Source organism: Aristolochia californica, unplaced genomic scaffold (assembly GCF_029961685.1).
Source record: "Aristolochia californica isolate CCGP_79_NKW_82.1479 unplaced genomic scaffold, dmAriCali1.0.hap1 SCAF_15, whole genome shotgun sequence".
In the NCBI taxonomy this organism is placed as follows: domain Eukaryota; kingdom Viridiplantae; phylum Streptophyta; class Magnoliopsida; order Piperales; family Aristolochiaceae; genus Aristolochia; species Aristolochia californica.
Window position 1 is genome coordinate 23,990,042 of NW_027181826.1, and position 21,714 is coordinate 24,011,755.

General features: G+C 40.2%; 3 protein-coding genes and 2 pseudogenes across 6 annotated transcripts; 2 read left to right on the top strand and 3 right to left on the bottom strand.

The window, feature by feature from the left end:
- Positions 1-464: 464 nt before the first annotated feature.
- Positions 465-1,642, top strand: LOC137951279 (probable aspartyl protease At4g16563; annotated as a pseudogene).
- A 603-nt stretch (positions 1,643-2,245) lies between these two features.
- LOC137951679 (ras-related protein RABF2a-like) lies at positions 2,246-5,388 on the bottom strand. The gene is made up of 7 exons (XM_068798510.1): positions 5,235-5,388; positions 4,521-4,598; positions 4,254-4,422; positions 3,491-3,538; positions 3,113-3,186; positions 2,867-2,960; positions 2,246-2,527 (listed from the first exon to the last, which is right to left on the bottom strand). Exons 1-7 carry the CDS (start codon positions 5,271-5,273, stop codon positions 2,433-2,435), a joined length of 597 nt encoding a protein of 198 aa, XP_068654611.1. The 5' UTR covers positions 5,274-5,388; the 3' UTR covers positions 2,246-2,432.
- A 535-nt stretch (positions 5,389-5,923) lies between these two features.
- On the top strand, positions 5,924-17,864 carry LOC137952291 (uncharacterized). Of its 2 annotated transcripts, XR_011112212.1 has the most exons (3): positions 5,924-7,081; positions 8,318-8,467; positions 17,353-17,864. XR_011112212.1 is itself a non-coding variant. In XM_068799412.1 (2 exons), the coding sequence occupies exons 1-2, from the start codon at positions 5,937-5,939 to the stop codon at positions 17,357-17,359; spliced, it is 1,152 nt and encodes a 383-aa protein (XP_068655513.1). In that variant the 5' UTR covers positions 5,924-5,936; the 3' UTR covers positions 17,360-17,864. The 2 variants fall into 2 exon arrangements, 1 of the variants encoding a protein (XP_068655513.1); XM_068799412.1 differs by lacking the exon at positions 8,318-8,467.
- LOC137952062 (calcium-dependent protein kinase 15-like) lies at positions 11,171-15,498 on the bottom strand (annotated as a pseudogene).
- A 492-nt stretch (positions 17,865-18,356) lies between the features above and the next one.
- On the bottom strand, positions 18,357-21,279 carry LOC137951968 (trihelix transcription factor ASR3-like). Of its 3 annotated transcripts, XM_068798977.1 has the most exons (3): positions 20,579-21,278; positions 19,864-20,486; positions 18,357-18,872 (listed from the first exon to the last, which is right to left on the bottom strand). In XM_068798977.1, exons 2-3 carry the CDS (start codon positions 20,474-20,476, stop codon positions 18,532-18,534), a joined length of 954 nt encoding a protein of 317 aa, XP_068655078.1. In that variant the 5' UTR covers positions 20,477-20,486; positions 20,579-21,278; the 3' UTR covers positions 18,357-18,531. The 3 variants fall into 3 exon arrangements, with proteins under 3 accessions (XP_068655078.1, XP_068655077.1, XP_068655075.1); XM_068798976.1 differs by having other exon boundaries at positions 18,357-18,857; positions 19,864-21,279; XM_068798974.1 differs by having other exon boundaries at positions 19,864-21,278.
- Positions 21,280-21,714: the final 435 nt, after the last annotated feature.

Sequence of the window (21,714 nt, forward strand, 5' to 3'; positions counted from 1 at the left end):
TAATGAAAAGACTCTTGTTGTTATCAACCCTTTTGCTTCCTTCTTTCTCCAATCCCTTGCATTAAGAGCTCTGCCCTTCATGCAGAAATATTCCTACACCAGTTCTCTCTCTCTCTCTCTCTCTCATCTTACTACTCACGAATCACCAACTTCACAATCAATCACAGAGCCTGAACATGTCTATAAATAGTCTTGCTTATGTTCTGAACATCAGCCACTTCCTCCAATCTCTCTCTCTCTCTCTCTCTCTCTCTCTCTCTCTCTCTCCCCTTGTTTCTGCAATGTTGTCATCCTTGATGATCATCATCCCTCCTTATCTGTTTCTGCTGCTCAGCAGCTTCTCAAATCCTTCCCATGCAAAACCCAAAGAGAGTCATGGATCTCTGGTTTTGGGTCTATCTCCTTCTAGACCTTCGGTACCCTTTCTGGGTTCTAAGGTTTCAATGCCACAAGAAGTATTGGACATGTTGGAGCCACTCAGGTCTTACAGGAATGGATACCTTATCTCCTTGAATCTGGGGACACCCTAGCAGGTCATTCAGGTTTATATGGACACCGGGAGTGACATCACATGGGTTCCCTGTGGCCGCTTTTCTTTTGATTGCATGGATTGTGACAACTTCAGAGACTACAAGCTGGTTGCCACTTACTCTCCTTCTTTCTCATCTTCTTCCTTCAGAGACATTTGTTCCAGTCCTTACTGTCTTGACGTCCACAGCTCTGATAACTCCTATGACCCATGCACGGGAGCCGGATGCTCACTGACCACCTCTTTGCCCCAGGCCGTGTCCTCCATTTTCATACACTTATGGTGCAGGAGGGTTGGTCATTGGGGCTCTCACCAGGGACAGTCTCTGGGTTCATGGGAGTAGCAGCCCTGGAGACACCAGGGAGGTGTCAAATTTCGCGTTTGGTTGTGTGACTGCTGCCTATAGGGAACCTGTGGGGATTGCTGGGTATGGAAAGGGGCCTCTGTCACTCCCTTCTCAACTGGGTTTCTTGCAAAAGGGCTTCTCCCATTGCTTCCTGGGATTTAAATTTGCTAGAAATCCCAACATAACTAGTCTTCTGATCGTTGGAGACCTTGCCATCTCTTCCAAAGAGTATTTGCAGTTCACCACCATGTTATCAAACCCCTTGTACCCAAACTACTATTACATTGGCCTTCACTGTGGGCAACACCTCCATTACAGTGCCATCAAGCTTAAGGTCATTCGATTCAGAAGGTTATGGTGGGATGCTAATCGACTCAGGCACCACGTACACTGATCTCCCAGGCACACTTTATCCACAGCTCCTCTCAGTCATCGGATCGATGGTAAACTACGCTCGGTCGACTGAACACGAGTGAAGAACTGGATATGATCTCTGCTACAAGGTTCCTTATCTAAACAACTCATTCTCTGAGGACAATCTTCCTTCCATCTCTTTCCAGTTCCTGAACAATGCGAACCTCACGTTACCCAAGGAGAATTACTTTTATCCCGTCATTGCTCCAAGCAATTCCACAACAGTCTAGTGTTTGCTGTTTCAAAGCATGGAAGATGGAGACAACGGACCTGCAAGGATATTTGGCAACTTCCAGCAGCAGAATGTGGACTGTGCTTCTTCTGCAACTTCTCATGGTCTTCGTGGGCACTAAGGCGAAGAGCCATGAATTTGCATGAAGAAGGGGAAACAATAAAAATAAAGCAGAGTTCAGGTAATCTAGTTGGGCGGCGAAGAACCATGTGTTTGATGAATCAGCCATGGAATGTTTAGACCCACTGACCTGTAATTCTCGTATCTATTGTCTGATAACCAATAGTTCAATGTGGACATGGAACTTCAATGAAACCAGTGTTAATGGGAATAAATTATAATGTGCGTGCATGTTAGGAAGATAAAGAATCACTTTTTAAACATAGTTTGAGTTCTTTATAAGCAATTGATATCATCTAGTTAAGATTTGATCTGATTATGAAAATGGTGATTAGCTTTTAGAAATGCTAAGGAGATCAGTCAGACTATTGATTGATGTCGTTAACGGCTTGTTTGTTCTTCTCAGAACATCCAAGTGTTTAATGTTCGATCAGATGATTCGGTGAAAATTATAAATAATCACTTGTTACATTCAGAACCCACTTCAGATTCCTCCCTTTTCTCATTCCACACACTTCTGAAGTATATTTTATTTTATATCACATATAAGATGCTAGAAAAATACTAAGTGACAAGGCCTGAGGTGAAGAGACTAGCGACAATGGAACCATGTTAAAGGTATATAACTATGAATAAGCAATTATCTTTTACAATATATGAAACATAAAAATCAAATTTAACAAGTAAAGATCAAAAGCAGAGGCGATACTGTGTCCATGCCTAGAGAGGGAGATGGCCAGCGTGCAGATTACTAAGTACATTGTAGGCGAAATGGCTGAGACGAAGGAAACTTAAGCACAACAAGATGAAGTGGTTCTTTCTGCTGGTGTAGCCGTGAGAAGGGCCGATGATTTGTTGGCTGGTTGGGCTCTGGGTAGCCTCTTTGCTGCAGAGGAAGAGTCAGCAGATCCTCAATAACCAGTAAAAACTGGAGATACACGTAAATAGCAAAAAGAACTGAAGATTACAGCTTGTCAAAAAATTTGCATCATCAACATTGGATTGCATATGCAATCAGTTCATAAATTGAATCAAACCAATAAACATAATTAAGTAGATCACCGCGCACAACGAAACTCACAAATAGTATCTAAATATGCTTGTCTAGAATGAATAGAAACATTCTGGTCAGCAGTCACAAGCGTCAACACTGTTCTCAATATTGTTGTCACATAATGGAACACCATATAGAAGAAAAGAGAAGAGAGGGAAAAAGAAAAAATACCAATCTCATAGAATATTTCGTTGACATTTGTTGCGGCTTTAGCAGAAGTTTCCATGAAAAAAAGGCCATTTTCTTGGGCATACATTTGTCCTTCCTGCAACAATCATAAAGATTCGGAAGACACAGCTATACTATCTTTATTTATCAAATAAAAGGTTTTGAGGTCAACCAATCAGATGCAGCAACCCATCTGCCAAAAAGGAGCCATCAATATTCCAAGTCCCCCCAGACAACTAAATAACTCACCTCTGTTGTCACTTGCCTTGCCTCCAACAAATCTGCTTTATTTCCAGCAACTGCGATGACTGTGCTCGAACTACCTTCAAATAAACCCAGCATAAGCAACATACCCTGATTGTTTGCAACATAAATAACAAAAAGCACACAAATGTAGAGGTATAACAATTATATGATAATCATCTAGACAGGAACTCGTAGGTTTCCTGTCTTATGCAATTAATGTTCCCTAGCATCAATGTTTTCAGAAAACAGACTGACTAGTTTTAACATAAATACCATGGTCAGTTTAAATAATTTAATTCAGTTGTTAACTTTGTAATCAAAGAATGGTGTTTCATCCATGTATAAATATTAACACGAGCTGAAAAAGAAGCCTGACACTACCTTGTGCTTGAATTTCTTGCACCCATTTCTTTGCACGAGTAAATGAAGCCAGCAAGATAAACAAGATATACGTTTTATATGCAGTAGCATGATTGGAAACAAGACTCAATCATAATAAAAAGCAGAAGATTACTGAACCTGTTGGAGTAATTAAAAAAAATCTAATTTAGTTCTGTTATTTTTTACTCTTAAGAAACATGATACAATTTGTTCCAGAACAAAGTGAAGGTCCTTGATATGGAGAAACCCAGTCAAGTGAATAGCATACAGATCTCTTTCTTACATTGAACTTACTACATGGCCTTCTACATTTCTAAAATAGCTCAAACTACTAGGGCAATCATGCCCTATCAATGAATGAAGAGTGTTTAATCAATGGCCTGATTATAATTTAAATCAAGAAAATTTGATTAAATCCCATAACCCTTTTTCACTCAGAAAAGAAATTACTTTTAGAGACACGATATGATGGTTGAAAGCAATTATTGATGTTCACTCCAGTCTTACCATCCAATGAGAAAAATCTTGCCGAAAAGCAGAACATCCAAATCTAGAAAAAACACAGCTAAATCACATTCAATAGCACATTGAACATAACTTCAATAGAAGATAAAATCTATATTGACGATTTGTAGCTATTTCTATGCTTAATACATCAGAATAAATTCCTGATGAAAGCACATCCCCAACATCCAACAACCTCAAGAACAGTGTAAAAAGCAAAAAGTCCATTATAAATAAGAAAAAGGGAACAGATTGCTTACTGCATTTGTTATATCATATACAATTATTGCAGCTCCGGCTCCCCTATAATACATTGGTGCCAGGCTATGGTACCTCTCTTGTCCTGCTGTATCCCATATCTCAAACTTTACACTTTCGTCATTAATAGCTAAGGTTTGTGAAAAAAAGGCAGCTCCTATGGTGGATTCCTGCAGCACCAAAGCACAACAATAATCACGACCAAATTAAGACAAACCAAATCCTAAACTTCCAAGTCAATACTCTGCACTCCAAGGAGACTACCAACCTGAAAATCGACAAACTGGCCTTTAACAAACCGCAAAACCAAGCTGGACTTTCCAGTTCCTACATCTCCAAGAAGAACCTAAGTTATCCAGTTAAAACATATTGTCAGAGTTCAAACAGTGGCATCATGATATTGTTGAAATGAGACATGAAGATAAACCAAAAAATAGGGAAATCAAATAATAATAAGAAGAAGAAGAAAAAAAAAATGAATACATTTGATTAAAAACTTAGAGAAAAAAAAAACCCTCTACTTAAAAATTGCAATAGACTCTGCGAACCATTGCACCTCGCCAGATTTTTATAGGTGGTCGAAGAAGTGAGTTAGAACAGTCAGAAGTTCAAAAGAAAAACAATGCGGATCAGAGGTTCATAAACCGACAGGGAAGAGCTCAAATTTTTATTCTGAAAGCATAAATGCACATAATAAAAAATTCAATATCAACTAGTCATTAAAACAACATAATAAATAAATTACAATAGATATCATCAGGCATCTAAACAAAGAAAAAAATTAGAAAATATTTAAGACAAAAGAAAATCTGTTTCCAAGACCGGATTACAAAGCCAATAAAAATTACAAACAAGACAAACTTTCAATAATCCAATCCAAACAATTAACCTCCTAACTCCTGCAGTCATCTATAAAGATAAAATAAAATACTATAATTGTTGAATTATCAGAGGAGAACAAAAAAAGTGAACAAATACACACCAATTTTGCGTTGAGATTCTTGTTACCAGTAGTCGACATTGATCAAATTCGATCGCCTCCAATTAGCTAATAAAAATCCTTCCGGTTTGCCAACGAGGAACAGTGAGCAGCAAACGCGAGAGTTGTCTCTCTCGTATTATTTCAACGACTCGTCTCCTCCACGGGCTTCATGAAGATGATGAAATCATGCGTCTTTCAGTATAATCCTTTTACGGTTTCTCTATAACAGAAAAATATTTAAAATCCACGTGGCGGTCGCGCAACGTAGAATACCAGATAAAACTTAAAAGGAGGCGTGCCGTGCGGGCTTCAACGCAATTGGGCTTCAAGTCAAATGGGCCTCCATTTGAAAATATAAAGAGTTCTGGTCTCTTCTCTATGGTTAATAGGAGGAAGAGGAGAGAGGCCATTCGGGTGAACTTTTAAAAAAAAAAATTAAATATAAAAAAATATTTTATTTTATATTATTTCCCGTTTAGATTCAAAGTTATAAGGCGTATTGATAATTATAATATCTCGTTGGCTAATTTAGAATTTGAGATCTAAGATTTTTGTATTTAGAAATTCGCAAGCGGGTTTCACCTTCTTTGGGCTTTAATTTAAGTGGGCCTCCATTTAAAATTCCAAAAGTCCAGTCACTCATTATTATTACTAGCCTCTGCGAAAGTGTCAATGTGACATATCTGATTTCTCAGATCCCAAATGGCGGACGCTTCGCATATCTCCACCCAAGAAGATCGAACCACGGACGAACGGCGGCCGGCGCCATCCTCTGCCCCTCTCTGCCGCTCGTGCGGCGGACCCACCGCCTGTCCGCCGCCGACTGTCGAGTCATGTCCCCCGCCCGTCTATCGTCCTCTCAGAGCTCCGGCCTTGAATGCTCCGCCGCCAAATACCCAATCCATCATCCTCACTCCGGTGCCTCAGCCGCTCCCAGTGCCGCCTCTCTCCCCGCCCTTTTCCTTCCAAGAGCCCTCCAAACGCATCTCCTCGCCGGACGATGCGCACCGCTTCCTCTCCTCCCCGTCCGGCGTTCATTTCCTCGGGTTTGTAGCGGCGCTATCCCACTCCGTCCGTGGCCATAAGCTCTCTGACCCGTGCCACTCGTCGCCGAACGTCGCTGCCATCGTTGCTCTCCTCCAGACGCTTGTTGATTGGGTGGATGAGATCCCTCCGGCGCAGCAGACCTCCCGTTATGGCAACGTCTCCTACCGTACATGGCATGAGCGCCTGGAGAAATCGGCCGAGTCACTCCATATGGGAATCCTCCCGGAAGAACTCGCATCTGCAACTGTCGAACTCGTCCCTTTCTTTCTCGACAGCTTCGGTAACTCCTCGCGTATAGATTACGGCACTGGTCACGAGACCAATTTCGCCGCTTGGCTCTACTGCCTGGCCCGCTTTGGCCTGCTCAAGGAGGAGGACTACCCCGCCGTGGTGGCTCGCATCTTCGTCAAGTACCTGGACTTGATGAGGAAGCTTCAAACTGTCTACTCCCTCGAGCCCGCCGGGTCGCATGGAGTCTGGGGGCTGGATGACTACCACTTCTTACCTTTCATTTTTGGGTCGGCTCAGCTGATCGATCACAAATATATGAAGCCGAAATCGATACATAATCAGGACATTTTGGATAACTTTTCGAACGAGTATTTGTATCTCTCGTGCGTGGCGTTTGTGAAGAAGGTGAAGAAGGGGATCTTTGCAGAGCATTCGCCAATGCTGGATGACATAAGCGGCGTTCCGAGTTGGAATAAAGTTAACAGCGGGTTGCTGAAAATGTACAAGGCGGAGGTGTTAGAGAAGGTGCCCATCATGCAACATTTTCTTTTTGGATCCATCATCAAATGGTACGCACATATAGTCTTTTTTGCTTATTCTGATTGTTATTTTCTCTTTGTTGTTTTCTAGATTCTGATGATTTGAGATTTTGTTGTCTATCCTGTAAGTTCTGGTTGATAAGAAGGTTAAAAGAAAATCCGATATTTTTCATAGTTCCGATTAATTTAGGCATGCCAACCCTATTGAGTAACATTTCAATCCTAAAAAGTAATGGCACGTATTTGGTTTTTTAACTGATCTATCAGCAAATGGAGAAAAGATGGAGCAATACATAATGAACATTTGACAACATGGTTCAAAGTTGTCAGTTTCCATTCACTTTATTACAACATAGAGTTCAAATATAATTTTCAAAAATGAATAAAAGATATTGTAATGCTTAAACAAGTAAAATAAAAGGATGATCATCGTGTTCAAGAGAGCAATGAATTGTCAAGAGAAGTTAACGTCCATGCAGTTGTCTCTAGAGACAGGATGTTATTCTTTCAGGTTCACCCATATGTTATACATGTGTTATTACTTTGCACCTGTAGACTTCAACAGATAGCTTTTGGCATTTGTAAATTTAGGAACTTTCTGTATATTGAACTGTAGCCATAATAAAATCATGGTAGAGTTAGTTATAATCATTTCCCTGCTGTTATGGACTAGCACTTTTTTGCTTCTAGAAGTTAAAATTGAGGCGTAAGAGAATTCTCTTTCCCTTCCATTATTATCTAATGATAGTTTGCATATGCTTTGAACCACATGTTTCTTTTTCACGTAATATGACTATCTCCTGACAACAGGCTATTTGCATAATTTTGTAAGCCAAATCATTGCCATATGGCTGAAACCAAATGACCTAGTTCTGCTGTGCAGCGGATAAACTAAATGAAGAAACAACAATCCGTGTTCTTTATTAAGTACATATATGAGTCAAAGGTTGATATTCTTTTATTTTGAAATGGAAAATAATTTCAAAGTTTTATTTGCCAAGCTAACGGGAGACCATTAATTCTAGTCGTGTGCTTTTTGACTCATGGATTCCGTGTTATTTATTAAGTACATATATGAGTCAAAGGTTGATATTCTTTTATATTGAAATGGCAAATAATTTCAAAGTTTTATTTGCCAAGCTAACGGGAGACCATTAATTCTAGTCGTGTGCTTTTTGACTCATGGATCACTTGTTAAGATTTTATTGTGGATGGCATATGAGTCAAGAGCCACTCTCTTTCATATCTCAAAAATGTTATCTATAGCTAGTGTGTAGTCCCCTAGAAGGAGAAAGATTTCTGTGGTGGAAGAGACCAGCTCTCTGCTTTTGAGGCATGAATGGTAACATGACACAGTAAAGAAGCGGTTGATATCTGAAAAAGTGTGATGGGCATTGATAGTGCAAAAGCTTTGAGGTAAAACATTTCTGACAATTAGATTTAGTCCTCACTTGTCATATTTTTGCTAAGGTGGATCTTGTTAAATTTATGGAAAAGAAAAATACTTCATTGACTTAATGTAATCAGAGTACATGAACCCCTATTTATAATAGAGGAAAGAAGTAGATTCCATTTACAATTAAACTACCCTTGTCCTAATTACACCCAAACTCTAACATTTAAAGATAAGTCCTTGCTTAATTAAATAACTCAACATAAATAAAAGACTAACATAACTAAAACACCTTTAAACTGAAACTCTTTTGTGAGACCTCCTTCCATAATAATTTTGGCTCTGTAAGACTTCTTACTGTGAGAGTTGTGTAAGAGGCTTCCATATGTCCTCTTCAACCTTTGGTTCGCATGACCAAAAAGTTATTCGAGGGATCTCCAGGAAGATGAAAAAATAAGAGATTGTATCAAGAATTATGTACAAAAAAATAGGAGAATATCCTCAGGTTTCGAAGGAATTGCACACATAGAGATTCAAAAAAAAAAAATTGATCTGATCCAGGTCATAATCCATATTGGATTCCCAAATTTGTTAATCGAGGGTCGAACACGAGGAATCCATGAATTACAGACCGATATAAAGAAAGGATTTCATTCTATAAACCGGAGATCCCCCTCAAGCTGGAGTTTATAATTTCAGCTTGCAATGAAAATGATTTTTGGTTTTCAATTTTCTTTGTTGCAAAAATTTCTACTTAGGTGCAAAAACTTCTTCTTTTGTGCTCCCCCTTTCTTGAATATTTTAGTCACATAAAACTTACCACAACATATGGAATAAAATATCTCTTTCTTGTACTTCTTCTTCTACGTTTCTACTTTTCTCCCTCAAGCTAGGAGGTAATGGCAGTGATCTCAGCTTCAAATAACATAGATGTAGTAATAAGTTTCTCCATCACGATGTCCCAACCCTGGCATTGACTATCAAAGGTTCAAATGGGTGATAAGTGGGTAATGTCTGTCATTCACAAGACAACAATAAAAGTCCCACGGATACATATAAAAAGTCTCAAAGGACTTAAAACACCCAATATATATATATATATGTGTGTGTGTGTGTGTGTGTGTGTGTGTGTGTATAAAGGTAAACCAATCGAAGCAACACACAAGAGGTTGGCCCAAAGGGGTATGTGAGAGTCAAATAAAGGATGGTAGGAGAAAGGTTGCCAAATAACCAATGGGTAATAGGTAAAGAGGAAGATAAGATGTTGAGGCCACCATGTGTTTTATTTTTTTAAGAAATTCAAATTCGGCATCAGACGAACCAATGCTGACAATAGTCAGCAAATAATGAACCCAAGGCAAGCAATCGAGTTCTTCTTCAGAAATAATGTCTCAATCAAAGAGACACAATAGCAGTAGCGGAAATGGGCCAATGCCCAAATAACATGTACCAAATGTGCAATTGTATAACAGTGGATAACCGGTAAATAATGGAAGTCCTTAAGAGTAATAAGGACACATGAAATAGTCCGCAGCGAATCCATCAGTAAATAAGGAAATTGCACCAAATAGTATGTTGGAACCGAGTAATCCAAGTATAACTTATCTTTATAAAATATACTTTTTTTAAATAAATAATCTGATAGATTTCGGTCTCTGTAATCTGGCCGAACTAAGTACTTTTTCTCCTTTTGCTAGCATAACCATTGACTCTTTCAAGATCAATATCTCCATATAAAAAACTTAGATCGAGAATTGGTTGAATAGGTAAGAAAATAGACTTATAGATCTTTTTTTTATATATAATTCTTCATATAATGTCTTGTTGTTGATAGCATAAAATAGCTCAGAAGTTGAAGCTTTCTGCTATTGCTCAAACCATTCTTGTAGTCTGACCTCTGTTGCTTAAAATATCAATTTCTTTTTTTAGAAAACTCCGATTGCCAATATTAGTTTTGAGTTGGAAAGTAGACTTGAATATCTTTCCGTTAATATATAATATGCAAAATGAAAAGCTCAGTATAGAATTGAAAACGCAAAGCAAACAACGGGTATAGAGATTAAAAAGAAGAAAAAAAGTATGTACTAAACTGCTAGAGATAATAGATCAAACAAGGATCACATTATCTTTGTGGGTTGACCGTGTCAACTCACAAAACCTGCTCTGATACCATGTTGAATTTATGGAAAATAAAAATACTTCATTGACTTGATGTAATCAGAGTACATGAACCCCTAATTATAATAGAGAAAAGTAGTAGAGTCTAATTACAATTAAACTACCCTTGTCCCAATTACACCTAAACTCTAACACTTAAAGATAAGTCCTAGCTTAATTAAATAACTCAACATAAATAGAAGACTAACATAACTAAAACACCTTTAAACTGAAACTCTTTTGTGAGACCTCCTTCCATAATAATTTTGGTTCTGTAAGACTTCTTACTGTGAGAGTCATGTAAGAAGCCTTCTATATCTTCTCTTTAACAAATCTGAAATGGTCATGGCCCACTGCCCGGATCATTGAAAAGTAACTTACCTGTTGAAAGAAATAAAGATTTGGTCACTTGCTTAGAAAAGAATCTAGGCTTAGATCGTATCTGAATTTGGCTTGTATCCAAGTTTTCAATTTTGCGTGACAAAAGTAAAGCTGAAACTTCATTAGAGCCATTTTAAAAGACATCAGTTCTTATTATCCTTTTAAGTTCTTACCAACATGAGGCTAACTTAAGCATTCTGTATGGCATCTGAAGTAATGTTAGCAAAGACAATCCTTTAAATACCCAGGGGACTGACCTAGCCCCAAATACTAAGCTGTATTTGATTTGCAAAAGCTTGGGTTATCACTAATGATTGGATGGCTTTTGGCACTCAATATAACCTCCAACGGTGTATTTTTTTCTTTTAAATTGGCATTCAACAATATGACTTTCCTTTTCTCTTTTGTATTTTTCTTTCTTTCCATTTCCATGATATTGTTTTCCTTTTCTTTAATAGTTTTCTTTATTTCCACTTCAATTAGTTTTTCTTTCCATATTGTTCTGGGGTATAGGTTAGAGATTGGATCACTAAGGCGTGAAAGGTCTTGATCACCAAAGTGTTCTAACACATCCCCCCCACCCAACTCCCCTGAATGTTTGATTACATACACATTTCTTTGCATACACTTATCTACAGTTTATGTACGTAACTCACAGTAAGTTACACTTGAATAAATAACTTGAGGTAAAAAATAACCTCTGTTAATCTGTTTTTTTGGAATGATTGTTTGCTATATTATTTGGGAAGTTTTTCTATTCTTGAGCGGGAAGAACCCTCAATTATTGATCACTGATGTTCAGAATCATGAATTTCAATCTGAAAATCAAGTTGAGTTGACTCTGAGGCTTGAATGGTCCTTGATCGAATTAAAAAAGTTAAAATTCTATGAAATATATATTTGACACTTCTAACTTAACTAATGTTCTAAAAGTATGGAATAAATCTTGGCCTATTTAAATCAACTATTTTGATGTATGAAATATCCAACCATCGCTATGTCAGGCATCATTTCTTACCAGCATTTAAGACAGATTGTTTCTCTTCTGGTTTAGGCCATTATTTAGGGCACTAAACCACAGTCCACCTCTTAGTGGAGATTTAAGATGGTTGTTTCTGGGGTAATAGGGAGAAAAAGATAAGTGCTGTAGCTATTGACAATTCCCTTCTCAGTTCATAGAAAACAAAATTTGAATCTTGTCTCAAGTTGATGGATCTGACTTTGAACCCATTGTGCATCTTTTTTTTTATCCATATATGGGCACTTTGTCATGAGTCTATAAAGACACATCAAATATGGTGTAAGGTAATCTTGTGTTTATGACGAGAGAAATTTTATTATGGTCCCGGATCTAACACAGCGATTCGTAGGGAAGAAGAAGAGAAGAAAGAAAATCAAGTCAAAGTAAAGCTTGAAAACCCTAGGTTCGTTAAGGGGAACACACACCCCCGAGCTCGTTTAGGAAAACTCAAACCCTCCGTTTAACCTAAATTCAGACTTCTCTTTTTCCATTCTATTTCCCCTCTAAATAGGGTTCATGTCCACAAGGTTCAAGAGAAAATTACAGATTTGCCCCTCCACGGCATTTAACTTGAAAAGTAAAAGGTTCAAGGAAAATTAAAAATTTGCTCCTCCATGGCATTTAACTTGAAAAGCAAACTTAATGACTCAGTAACTGACTCCGCCAGAGTAATTAACTCAGTCCAGCGTCTCTGCATGACTCGGCCCATTATTGGGTTCAAAACATTACACCCCCTCGGAGAACGAGCTTGTCCTCAAGCTCGAAAGTAGGGAGGCATGCCGATACGTCGCCACAGCTTCCCAAGTAGCCTCTGTGGCAGCCGCGTCAACCCACTGGACGACACAAGCAGCATAGTCAGGCCTTGCTCTTCCCTCCATCAGTCCTGGAATTGCGTCAAACAGCCTCCTCACTTCGGCCCAATTGCAAGGCTGCATTTCCTACACTTTTCATGGTCATGGCAGAGAACCAGTATGGAAGCATTGCACCCACCATCAACCCAACGAAGATTTTAGGTGTTAAACCCTCCCCTGTGGAAAATTCAGCACGACTCAGCAAGGCACCCAAGAGAGCCAAAGACACTAGGGCGGCTGAACCCATGGCAAACCCCCTTCCATGAGCAGCAGTAGTGGTTCCAGCGGCAGCAAGGTTATCCGTTCTTTTGCGTATCCTGTGATTCATGCCAGCCATCTCAGCAAAACCTCCAGCCTTGTCACTAATGGGACCATATGCCTCAATGACCAAACCAGTAGCAGTGGTGCTCAGCATTGCAAGAGCTGTCGCCGCAGTGCCATACATGGCAGCAAGGTTAAAGTTGACAAAAATGCTGACAGCAATAGCAGAAATGGGAATAATGACAGACTTATATCCCAGATCAAGCCCGAAGATCACATTTGTGGCAGTGACTGTCCGATAGGAATTAGCAACACCGTGCACAGGGCTGTGAGCATCGCTAGTGTAATACGCTGTTGTGTATCCATTAAGGAGTCCAGCCCACAATCCAATAGCAACACAGAAGAAGAAGTGCCAATTCTGAACTGGTTTCGCAACTCCAACTGCTGCCATATGTCTTACTTCCTCATAAATGTTTGGTGCCCTCACTACACTCCCAGCCAAACGATAGGCATTTAGGAGGATGGTATATGTCGCCATATCAGCAGGGACATGTATTATTGACCTTTGCTTGTAGATATGTATTGTATAGCTCGAAGGACGGTCGTGTTCATTTATGGGGCTTAACTTAATAAAATCTTGAACAAGGATTCCATATCTGATGATGGTCTCACAAACAGCAATATAATTTTTCTGTTGAAGTATTTTCTCCATCTGCAGACCACTATGGTTTGGGACCGAGTTGGCAGCAGCAACGTCATTATACTTCTGCTGAGAGGATTCACGGAGAGCAATTAGTGCTCTCTGGTGACTTGCTGTAGCAGCAGCAGAGAAGTTGGCATTTATTGCCTCTGCCAGTGTAAGCTTCCTATTGAGATAGAGTGCAACCTTGCCCCTTCTCTGCATGTCATGCTATCAACTACTTGGTTGGCCTCTCCTGCCCCACCCAACTTCTTCATCTCCCTTACCAGCTTCAGCCCATGGCCTGGGTGTCTGCCCTGTAAATATCCAGCAATCATCACATTTCCCTTTTTAACAGACCCTCTTAGTGTAGAATTCCAGGACTCCACCGCTGTTGTAGACCTGTCATTAGGTATAAGATTTGCCCACTGCAAGAGATTGGTTAACTGAGCTGTGGGCAGATTGACCTTCAATACTGCTGGAACAGAATAACCTTTAATACTGCTGGACCAGTTTGCAGTGTTGAAAAACAAAATTGACTGTAGGCTCTAATGTTCCACTGGCAGCACCCAGATTATTTGTTTTGACAGCTGACAAAATTTCAGCTGCCCCTCCCATATCAATTGGCACCATTTAAAATCTGCACCCAACACTTGTCTGTATCCTTCTAAGCAGTTCAACATATATCTGGCAGGCTACATCACCCCCAACACTAGGTGGATCTCTGCATAACCCCTGTGCAGCCAAACCAGCAGGTTCCTCTCTGGATCCGCTCTTGTCCTTGTCAAAATTTTCAAAAGCCGTATACAAGTGATCTTCTTTTTCCACTCTATTCAGATGCATCGTTGATGTTATGAATTCAATATAATCAATTGTACCGTTTCCCTCCACCTCAGCTGCTTCCATCAGTTGCCTAACTTCAGATTCTGAAAGCTTAGTCCTCCACTTTGGCAGACCACTTTTCAGTTCTTCAAAAATGATGGTGCCATTGTTATCTATATCCATAGATGTGAACATCTCTTTCAAGCTCATGATTTTTTCCTCAGAAAGATTCTCAGCAATTACCTTTAAGGCAACTTTTTTAAGCTTATTCATTGCCCTGAACTGCTTCCTTCTAGTTAAAACTGCACTGTCAATTGGTTTGTCAGGTGCATCCCCACCCTCACGGACCCATGTATGATTTAGAACTTCAATTGCAGAAAGTCACTCTCTAGGGGCTGCTCTCAGCATCGTTTTTACTAGTTCTTTTGCACCACTGGAAATTGATGGCCATGGATCAGACACAAATGCAATATACCCACGCAAAACCGCATCAAATATACCCTGTTCAGTCTCCGCCCAGAATTTGGTTCTGTTCTCATGAACAGCAATATAAGTCATCATTACAGTCTTCATGTGTCCTCTTGAAATTTCTTTGAGAGTAATTTTCCCTTCATCATTTGGCCTTACAGAAACCATTTGTTTTCTGTTGACATCTACACTACCTTTATGGGCAGAAGCTTGACAACAGTGTTCAGTAGTGGGAAACATGTTGCATAGAGTAATTGCATCTTCTCTCATGTTATCAATTGCTTGCAGTCCCTCGTGACTGGCAATTTCACATCCCCCATAGACAAAACCCTTTACCTCAATCTCCCCCTTATCTCGCACCTCGGCCACACTATCAAAAAGCTCCTCATTATCATGAATTAGGAAATTGAACATACCTGTCCGTCCTGATAAATCCAAAGTTTCCTCAGCACCTTCATTTGGATGGTTTTGAACACGTTTGGTCTTTCAGTGATCTTCTTTGTGGCCCTCAAGAACAAGATTGAAATCCTCGGACTCATCACACAATCCAGGGTTACCAGCGAACTCACCAGCGGAAGCACAGAATTCTTTTGAATCGGCATCAACGATTCCAACACCAAGCTTCATTTTCGGATTATTATGGAAAACAGAGTCCACGTTCCAGGAATTTTCGTCTTCCTCAACAGTATCGTCCTCCTCCGCTTTCGGAACTGACGTGGCCAGGCTCTTCTTGCCAATAACCTTAGTGGTGAATGTCGTGCCGTCAACGATGGCCTTGGCGTAATAACCTTTGGTGCAGGATCCCTGGCCGATGAGCCTACTGAGCTCGTATTTTCCGAACAAATTGGTTGTGCCGGCGTCAAGGATATGAGGGGTCTCCATGGGTCGCGGAATCAATCGACCCCCAGGAGAGTCCCGAGGTTCTTCGCCTCGAGCTCGCTTCAGATTCCCAGAGTCTAGGCTTCGGTTTAGGTTGCTGCGAGCAGAGGAGGCACTCGGTGAAACCCAATTCGGCTGCTCTGGAGAAATTTGAGGTCGGCCGATGAACAACAACACCTGTTCAATTTCCAGAATGGCGACTTTCCTCTTTAAAATTTTTTTACGACGCTTCTTGAATTCTAGCAATCTCTCTTCTATTTTAATGGAAGACTGACATAGCATTGCTAAAAACTCTGCACGCAGTACTGCACATAATTCATCTACAATCAACGAATCGCTCATCGTGTTTCTGCTCTGATACCACGTTGTTACGGTCCCGGATCTAACATAGTGATTCGTAAGGAAGAAGAAGTGAAGAAAGAAAATCAAGCCAAAAGGAAGTTTGAAAACCCTAGGTTCGTTAAGGGGAACGCACACCCCCAAGCTCGTTTAGGAAAACTCAAACCCTCTGTTTAACCTAAATTCAGACTTCTCTTTTTCCCTTTCATTTCCCCTCTAAATAGGGTTCATGTCCACAAGGTTCAAGAGATAATTACAGATTTGCCCCTCCACCGCATTTAATTTGAAAAACAAAAGGTTCAAGGGAAAATTACAGATTTGCCCCTCCACGGCATTTAACTTGAAAAGCAAACTTAATGACTTCGTAACTGACTCCGCCAGAGTAATTGACTCAGCCTGGCATCTCTGCATGACTCGGCCCGTTATTGGGTTCATAACAAAATGCTAGTGTAAATATAGACTCTGCCTATCTATGTCAAAAGTTTAGAATGTAAATTCAGTGAAGGTAAGCCTGTGGTTAGCAAATCAAACTAATAAATTTCTGCATGTGGATTCTAATATATTTTAGTTTATATGTAAACCTAGTGGTGGCCAACAGTATTTTTACATTTTGCACTTCATGAAGTAACTTCAAAACTAAAGGTCCAAGATATTTGAAAGGTGATAATTCCGATAGAAACCAATTTGATAAACTTTGTGACAGGTATTCTTTACGATTCCCTATCAATTCTGGCATCTGGTTTTAATCTCAACTCTTACCTCTTAGATGTATGTAAGATGGAGAAAGTAAATGAAAATATTGTCTTTAATTTAACCGGCAACTGGTAATGCTGTGGGACACATCACAATCGTAACTGAAATTACTTTTTGTTAGTCGTAGTAATCTTTCTTTCAAAAAATTTTGCAGCACTATGATTTTGCACTTCTTGCCATTCAAAGGGAACGTGTTATTGTAATCTTTTCAGTTAGTTTCCTGCCTCAATATATTGAAAGTCAGCATGCTATGTTTATATATTTTATACTAACAACATGTACCCTTCTTTTTGGTAGGGAGTGAGTTGAGGAAGATGCATGCTTCTATCTTCTGTGGTACAAGGGAAAAAGCAACGACTTGCTTGGAACAATAGCCCACATGCTTCAATGTAGTTGTATATTGGTTTAGTCATACATGTTCCTGAGAACTCTTACATTGATCCAATTACTGTTTGTTGAAGGAATTGATTTTTGTAGTGCTGCTCATAGTACCTTTTACATTCTCAGCTAAAATTCGAGTTCCTGGGTGTAGCTGCTACCATTCGTCATTTTTGAAGCCAAACCAGTTACCACCCTCTCCATTAGCTTTGTGTCTTTTGTGATATTTGAAATTTTCTGGAACAGTACTACAAAAACTGTTTTAGGATTTAGGTACCTGCTTTGAAACAATCCAAATAAACGTTGCTTTTAAGTATTTCCCAATTCTTGAGCGGATGAAGGTGAACTAGTGAAGCAAGTAGAGCATGTAGGTGAGCAGTACCCAAAAGAAGGCTTTTTTCAGCAGCTTCTTTAAATAACTCTTGATGATAAATGCCCTCAATTATTCTATAAAATGGTAATCTCTTTATCTTCTATTGCCTATCTATTTAGGTCTTGCAGGTCGGTGGCCCTCATGGCAGCATCCCCAACCCCATGTGTTTGTCATAAATGTTGAATGTATAAGGTAGCAGTCTTGGATGTTTCTGGCAATTAATGGCTAGACTGGACAAATAGGAATGGGGAAAGTGTGCAGCATGGTTTTATTAGGTTTTCCCCTTTCCCTTCAGCAGGATGTGATAGCTCTATGGCTCATTCAGAATAGAAGGAAAGGAAACAGCCTTACAGCCTAAGCTAATGTTTCTTATGCGGTGGACAGGCCTTGCCATGAGCAGAACATCAGAGTCTTGCATTCAATGATGTACCAGCCCGGAAGATGGTCTAAATTCTCTTCCTTGAGATTGAAAGAAAGGGTCCCAACAGAAGTTGGGATGCCAACGTCACGATCTAGACATGGGTGGGTTGTTGGCAAAGACCCACCGAAAATAGACCATGTCTTATAAATCAAAATAAATTATTAGTTCTCCACAGGATTATCATAAGATACAGAAGAAAATTTAACCCCCCAAACGAAAGTTACAAAATAAATGATTAATATTTTATATCAATGGAAGAAATCGTCCATGCAAAGGAAATGATGGATGACCTTCACCTTCCTCGTCATTTTGGACCTGTTTGATTCTTTTCTGAAACCAGGGCAAAGATTGAATTTGCAAGCTGGTTGATAGCACCAGTGAGTCCACTAATGGCTTGAAGGTTGATCTCAGCTTTTGATTCTTCAATCTTCAGCTTTCTCTCTTCCATACTCAGAAGTTCTCTCTGTCTTTTCTCTTCCTTCTCTTCACACTCCAGCAGAGTCTTCTCTATGATGGAAGCACTCTTACAGATTGCTGAGCGGAGCTCATGAGTGGTGTTGGAGCTGGTGCTGGTCTCCTCCATTCTTCTTCTCTTTGTGGGGGAGCTCGAAAACTCGCTTCCATCAGAGTCTGAGCTATCAGCACCTCTCCAACATAAAATATAGAATCAAACGAATCAATACAAGTTGTAGCAGATGCGAAAGATACATAAAAAGGAATCAAAAGCAGAATGAGAAAGCTCAGTCAACTGTTACTTTTCCAGAGAAGGAACCAATTAAAGAAGTGAGGCAGAAAGGGGAAAGAGGAAGGGACCCGGACAAGTAGTGGGTAAACCGAAGAAACAGCAAACCAATAAAAACTTTGAGGAAAAAGGGTCTGTGGACTGTAGCGAAAGCAGATGAATAAAAAAGAAAGAGCACTATTAAAATTGAAAAAGAGAAAGAGAAAAGGCTGCAGAGGGGTAACTGGAAACCATTGGTAAGTGTAAAACTGGGGAGAAAGATTGGATCACAGTGAATGGAAAAGGAAGACGAAGATGCCACCCATCATCTCAACAAAGAATCGGCAACAGTAACCAAATGACCAAGAACTCCTCAAGGGAAAGATCAATGAAAGAAGCCTAAAAGGACAAAGATCCATTTTGGTGTTATTCTTGTATACAGTTGAAGGGAAAGGAGGAGAAAAACGACATAAACTAGAGCATTCTCTAAGAGATTTGAGTAACAGCAGTCAAATGATAAGAAACCCACGAAATACTGTTGGAAGAATAACTGAAAAACTGAATGCTCACGGAATAGCACTAGTAGCAGCAACGGTTATGAACGTCAGATTTGGAACAATACCCCGGGAAAAGGACTAATTCGAATTAACGAATCCTCGCTTTCACAAACACCAGAAGATAAATAATTCTACCCGTGAAAATAATGAAGAAATCACAGAAAGAATCCAACTGATTGAACTAATTAGCTTGGATTTATAAATTCATTCAATGAACTCGGCAGTTCCTGACAACGGATTATTGAAATCGAAGATAACATCCCAACTCAGTGGAACACCTTCCAGTCTGAAATATTCCACTGGACCTCTAGTGGAGAAAAAATAGCCATATTGTAATAGTTAACAAGAAAGAGTGTACCTAATGGAGGCAAAGCTTGATCAGTTGAAAAGGGGGCATGCATGACAGGTGGTGTTGGGCAAGGGAGAGGAAGAAGACTTGGATTTGATTTGTGTTGCTGCAAAGCGGGAGGAACTGAAGATGATGGGTTGCTGCTACTCATGGGGGTCCCCACTTCGCGTTCCTTGTTAACAGCAAGACCCGTGGGGACTCTCTGGAAGCCTCTCCTCTCCACCACCTCAATAAGAGCTTCAAATATCTGAGGGAAAAGATTCGTGGGCAGATTTCTCTCCTTCCTCTCATGCTTCTCCATCTTCCAGTATGAGATCCCTCCTCCTTCACTCACCCTCCTCTCATATTCCCTTACCTTCTTGTAATCCCTCATGAGGTTATCCCACTTGTCATTGCATTGGTTTTGGCTCCTGAAGCACCCATTTTTCCAACAATAGTCCTCCACCCATTTCCATCTCTGCTCTGTTGGTTTGCTCCTTCCCTCTCTCTCACTCCCTCTGTTCAGTCTCCTCTCATCGTCCATCTTCTTCGCACTGATCAAAACAAGAGTCTCATGAAGGGTCCAATTCCCTTTTCTGTACTCTCTCTCTAGGCTCCTCTCCCCTCCTACTTCCATCATCATATCTGGATTGCTTTGCTCAGCCATTGGAAACTTCATGAAATGAGTAGCAGAGAAGCGAAGAACGAGGAAAGAAGAAAGCTGCTATGATGGTCTTTGTCTCACCTTGACCCCTTATCTGTTCAAAACTACCTGTCTCCCAGCTGCTATTTCCTGAAAACGACCGACTCCACTCAGGCTACATTTAATTCCAGCTCATTCTGCAAACATGGACAAGAGACTCCAGGATTGTAAAGTCGGCATGGAAGAGATGGGAAATATGTAAACCTTGTCTCTTCCATGAAACTTCATACATGAAATAATACAGCAGAAGAAGAAAACAAGAGAAACACTCCCCTGGCTCTTCTTTTATCTTTTCTTTACTCGTCTTTGCATTTTGTTGCTCTCCTTCTCATTTCCTTTGAATCCACTGATATGACCAGGGTCCCCAGACAAAAAAGCCTCCAAAACATCAAAGCTCCAAACCTTCAAGTGTGATTCGGGCCTACTACCTCCATGAAGAAGAAGCAAAGCGGAACAAGGGAGAGGGAGGTAGGGAACATCATCAGCTTGTAGAACATCAGGCCCCCATTATAAGAAAACGCCAACCAAATCCATTCAAACTGACAGTTTCAACAAACCCCAAAAATCTCATGGAGTGACAGCACTCAGTAAGAGAATCACCGATCACAGAGCAACAAAGCGAGCGAAAGAGAGAGGCTTGTCTCTCTGAGACCCGATCAAAGACAGACCCATTAAAGAAATGCTTAAACGGGAAGAAAGGAAGAAATTAAACTCTCAAGTACCCTACTCATTTCCTTAAGTCTTCCATTATTTTACTTTTTAGGAATCTCTGCTCGGTTCGAACATCAACCCTTTTACATGGGCGGGCAAGAACTCAAAAACCTTTCTGAGAAAGTTGCAAGAGCTTCCGCCAAAATGATTTTTTCCGACGTCAGTGTCCCTTTGCTCATGTGGGCCACCGTCTTCCATCAATATCAGCCGTCAGATCAAATCTCGCTCACGTGGCCTGCACATCATTAGGTCATTTTTTCCATGCAGCTTTTAGGGCAAAACAAATCGCAAGCCTTAAACATGAGAAGCCCAAGAGGATTTCCCTTACCGGCTAACAGAGCGTCTTACGGGCTTCTAACTTTAGGCGAATGACAGGTTAACAGGTCAGAGAAGTTCCATCCATCACCCCACGGGCCCCACGTCAGCCAGTGGAGCTCTGCCATTTTTCATATCTCGCCAGCTCGGCG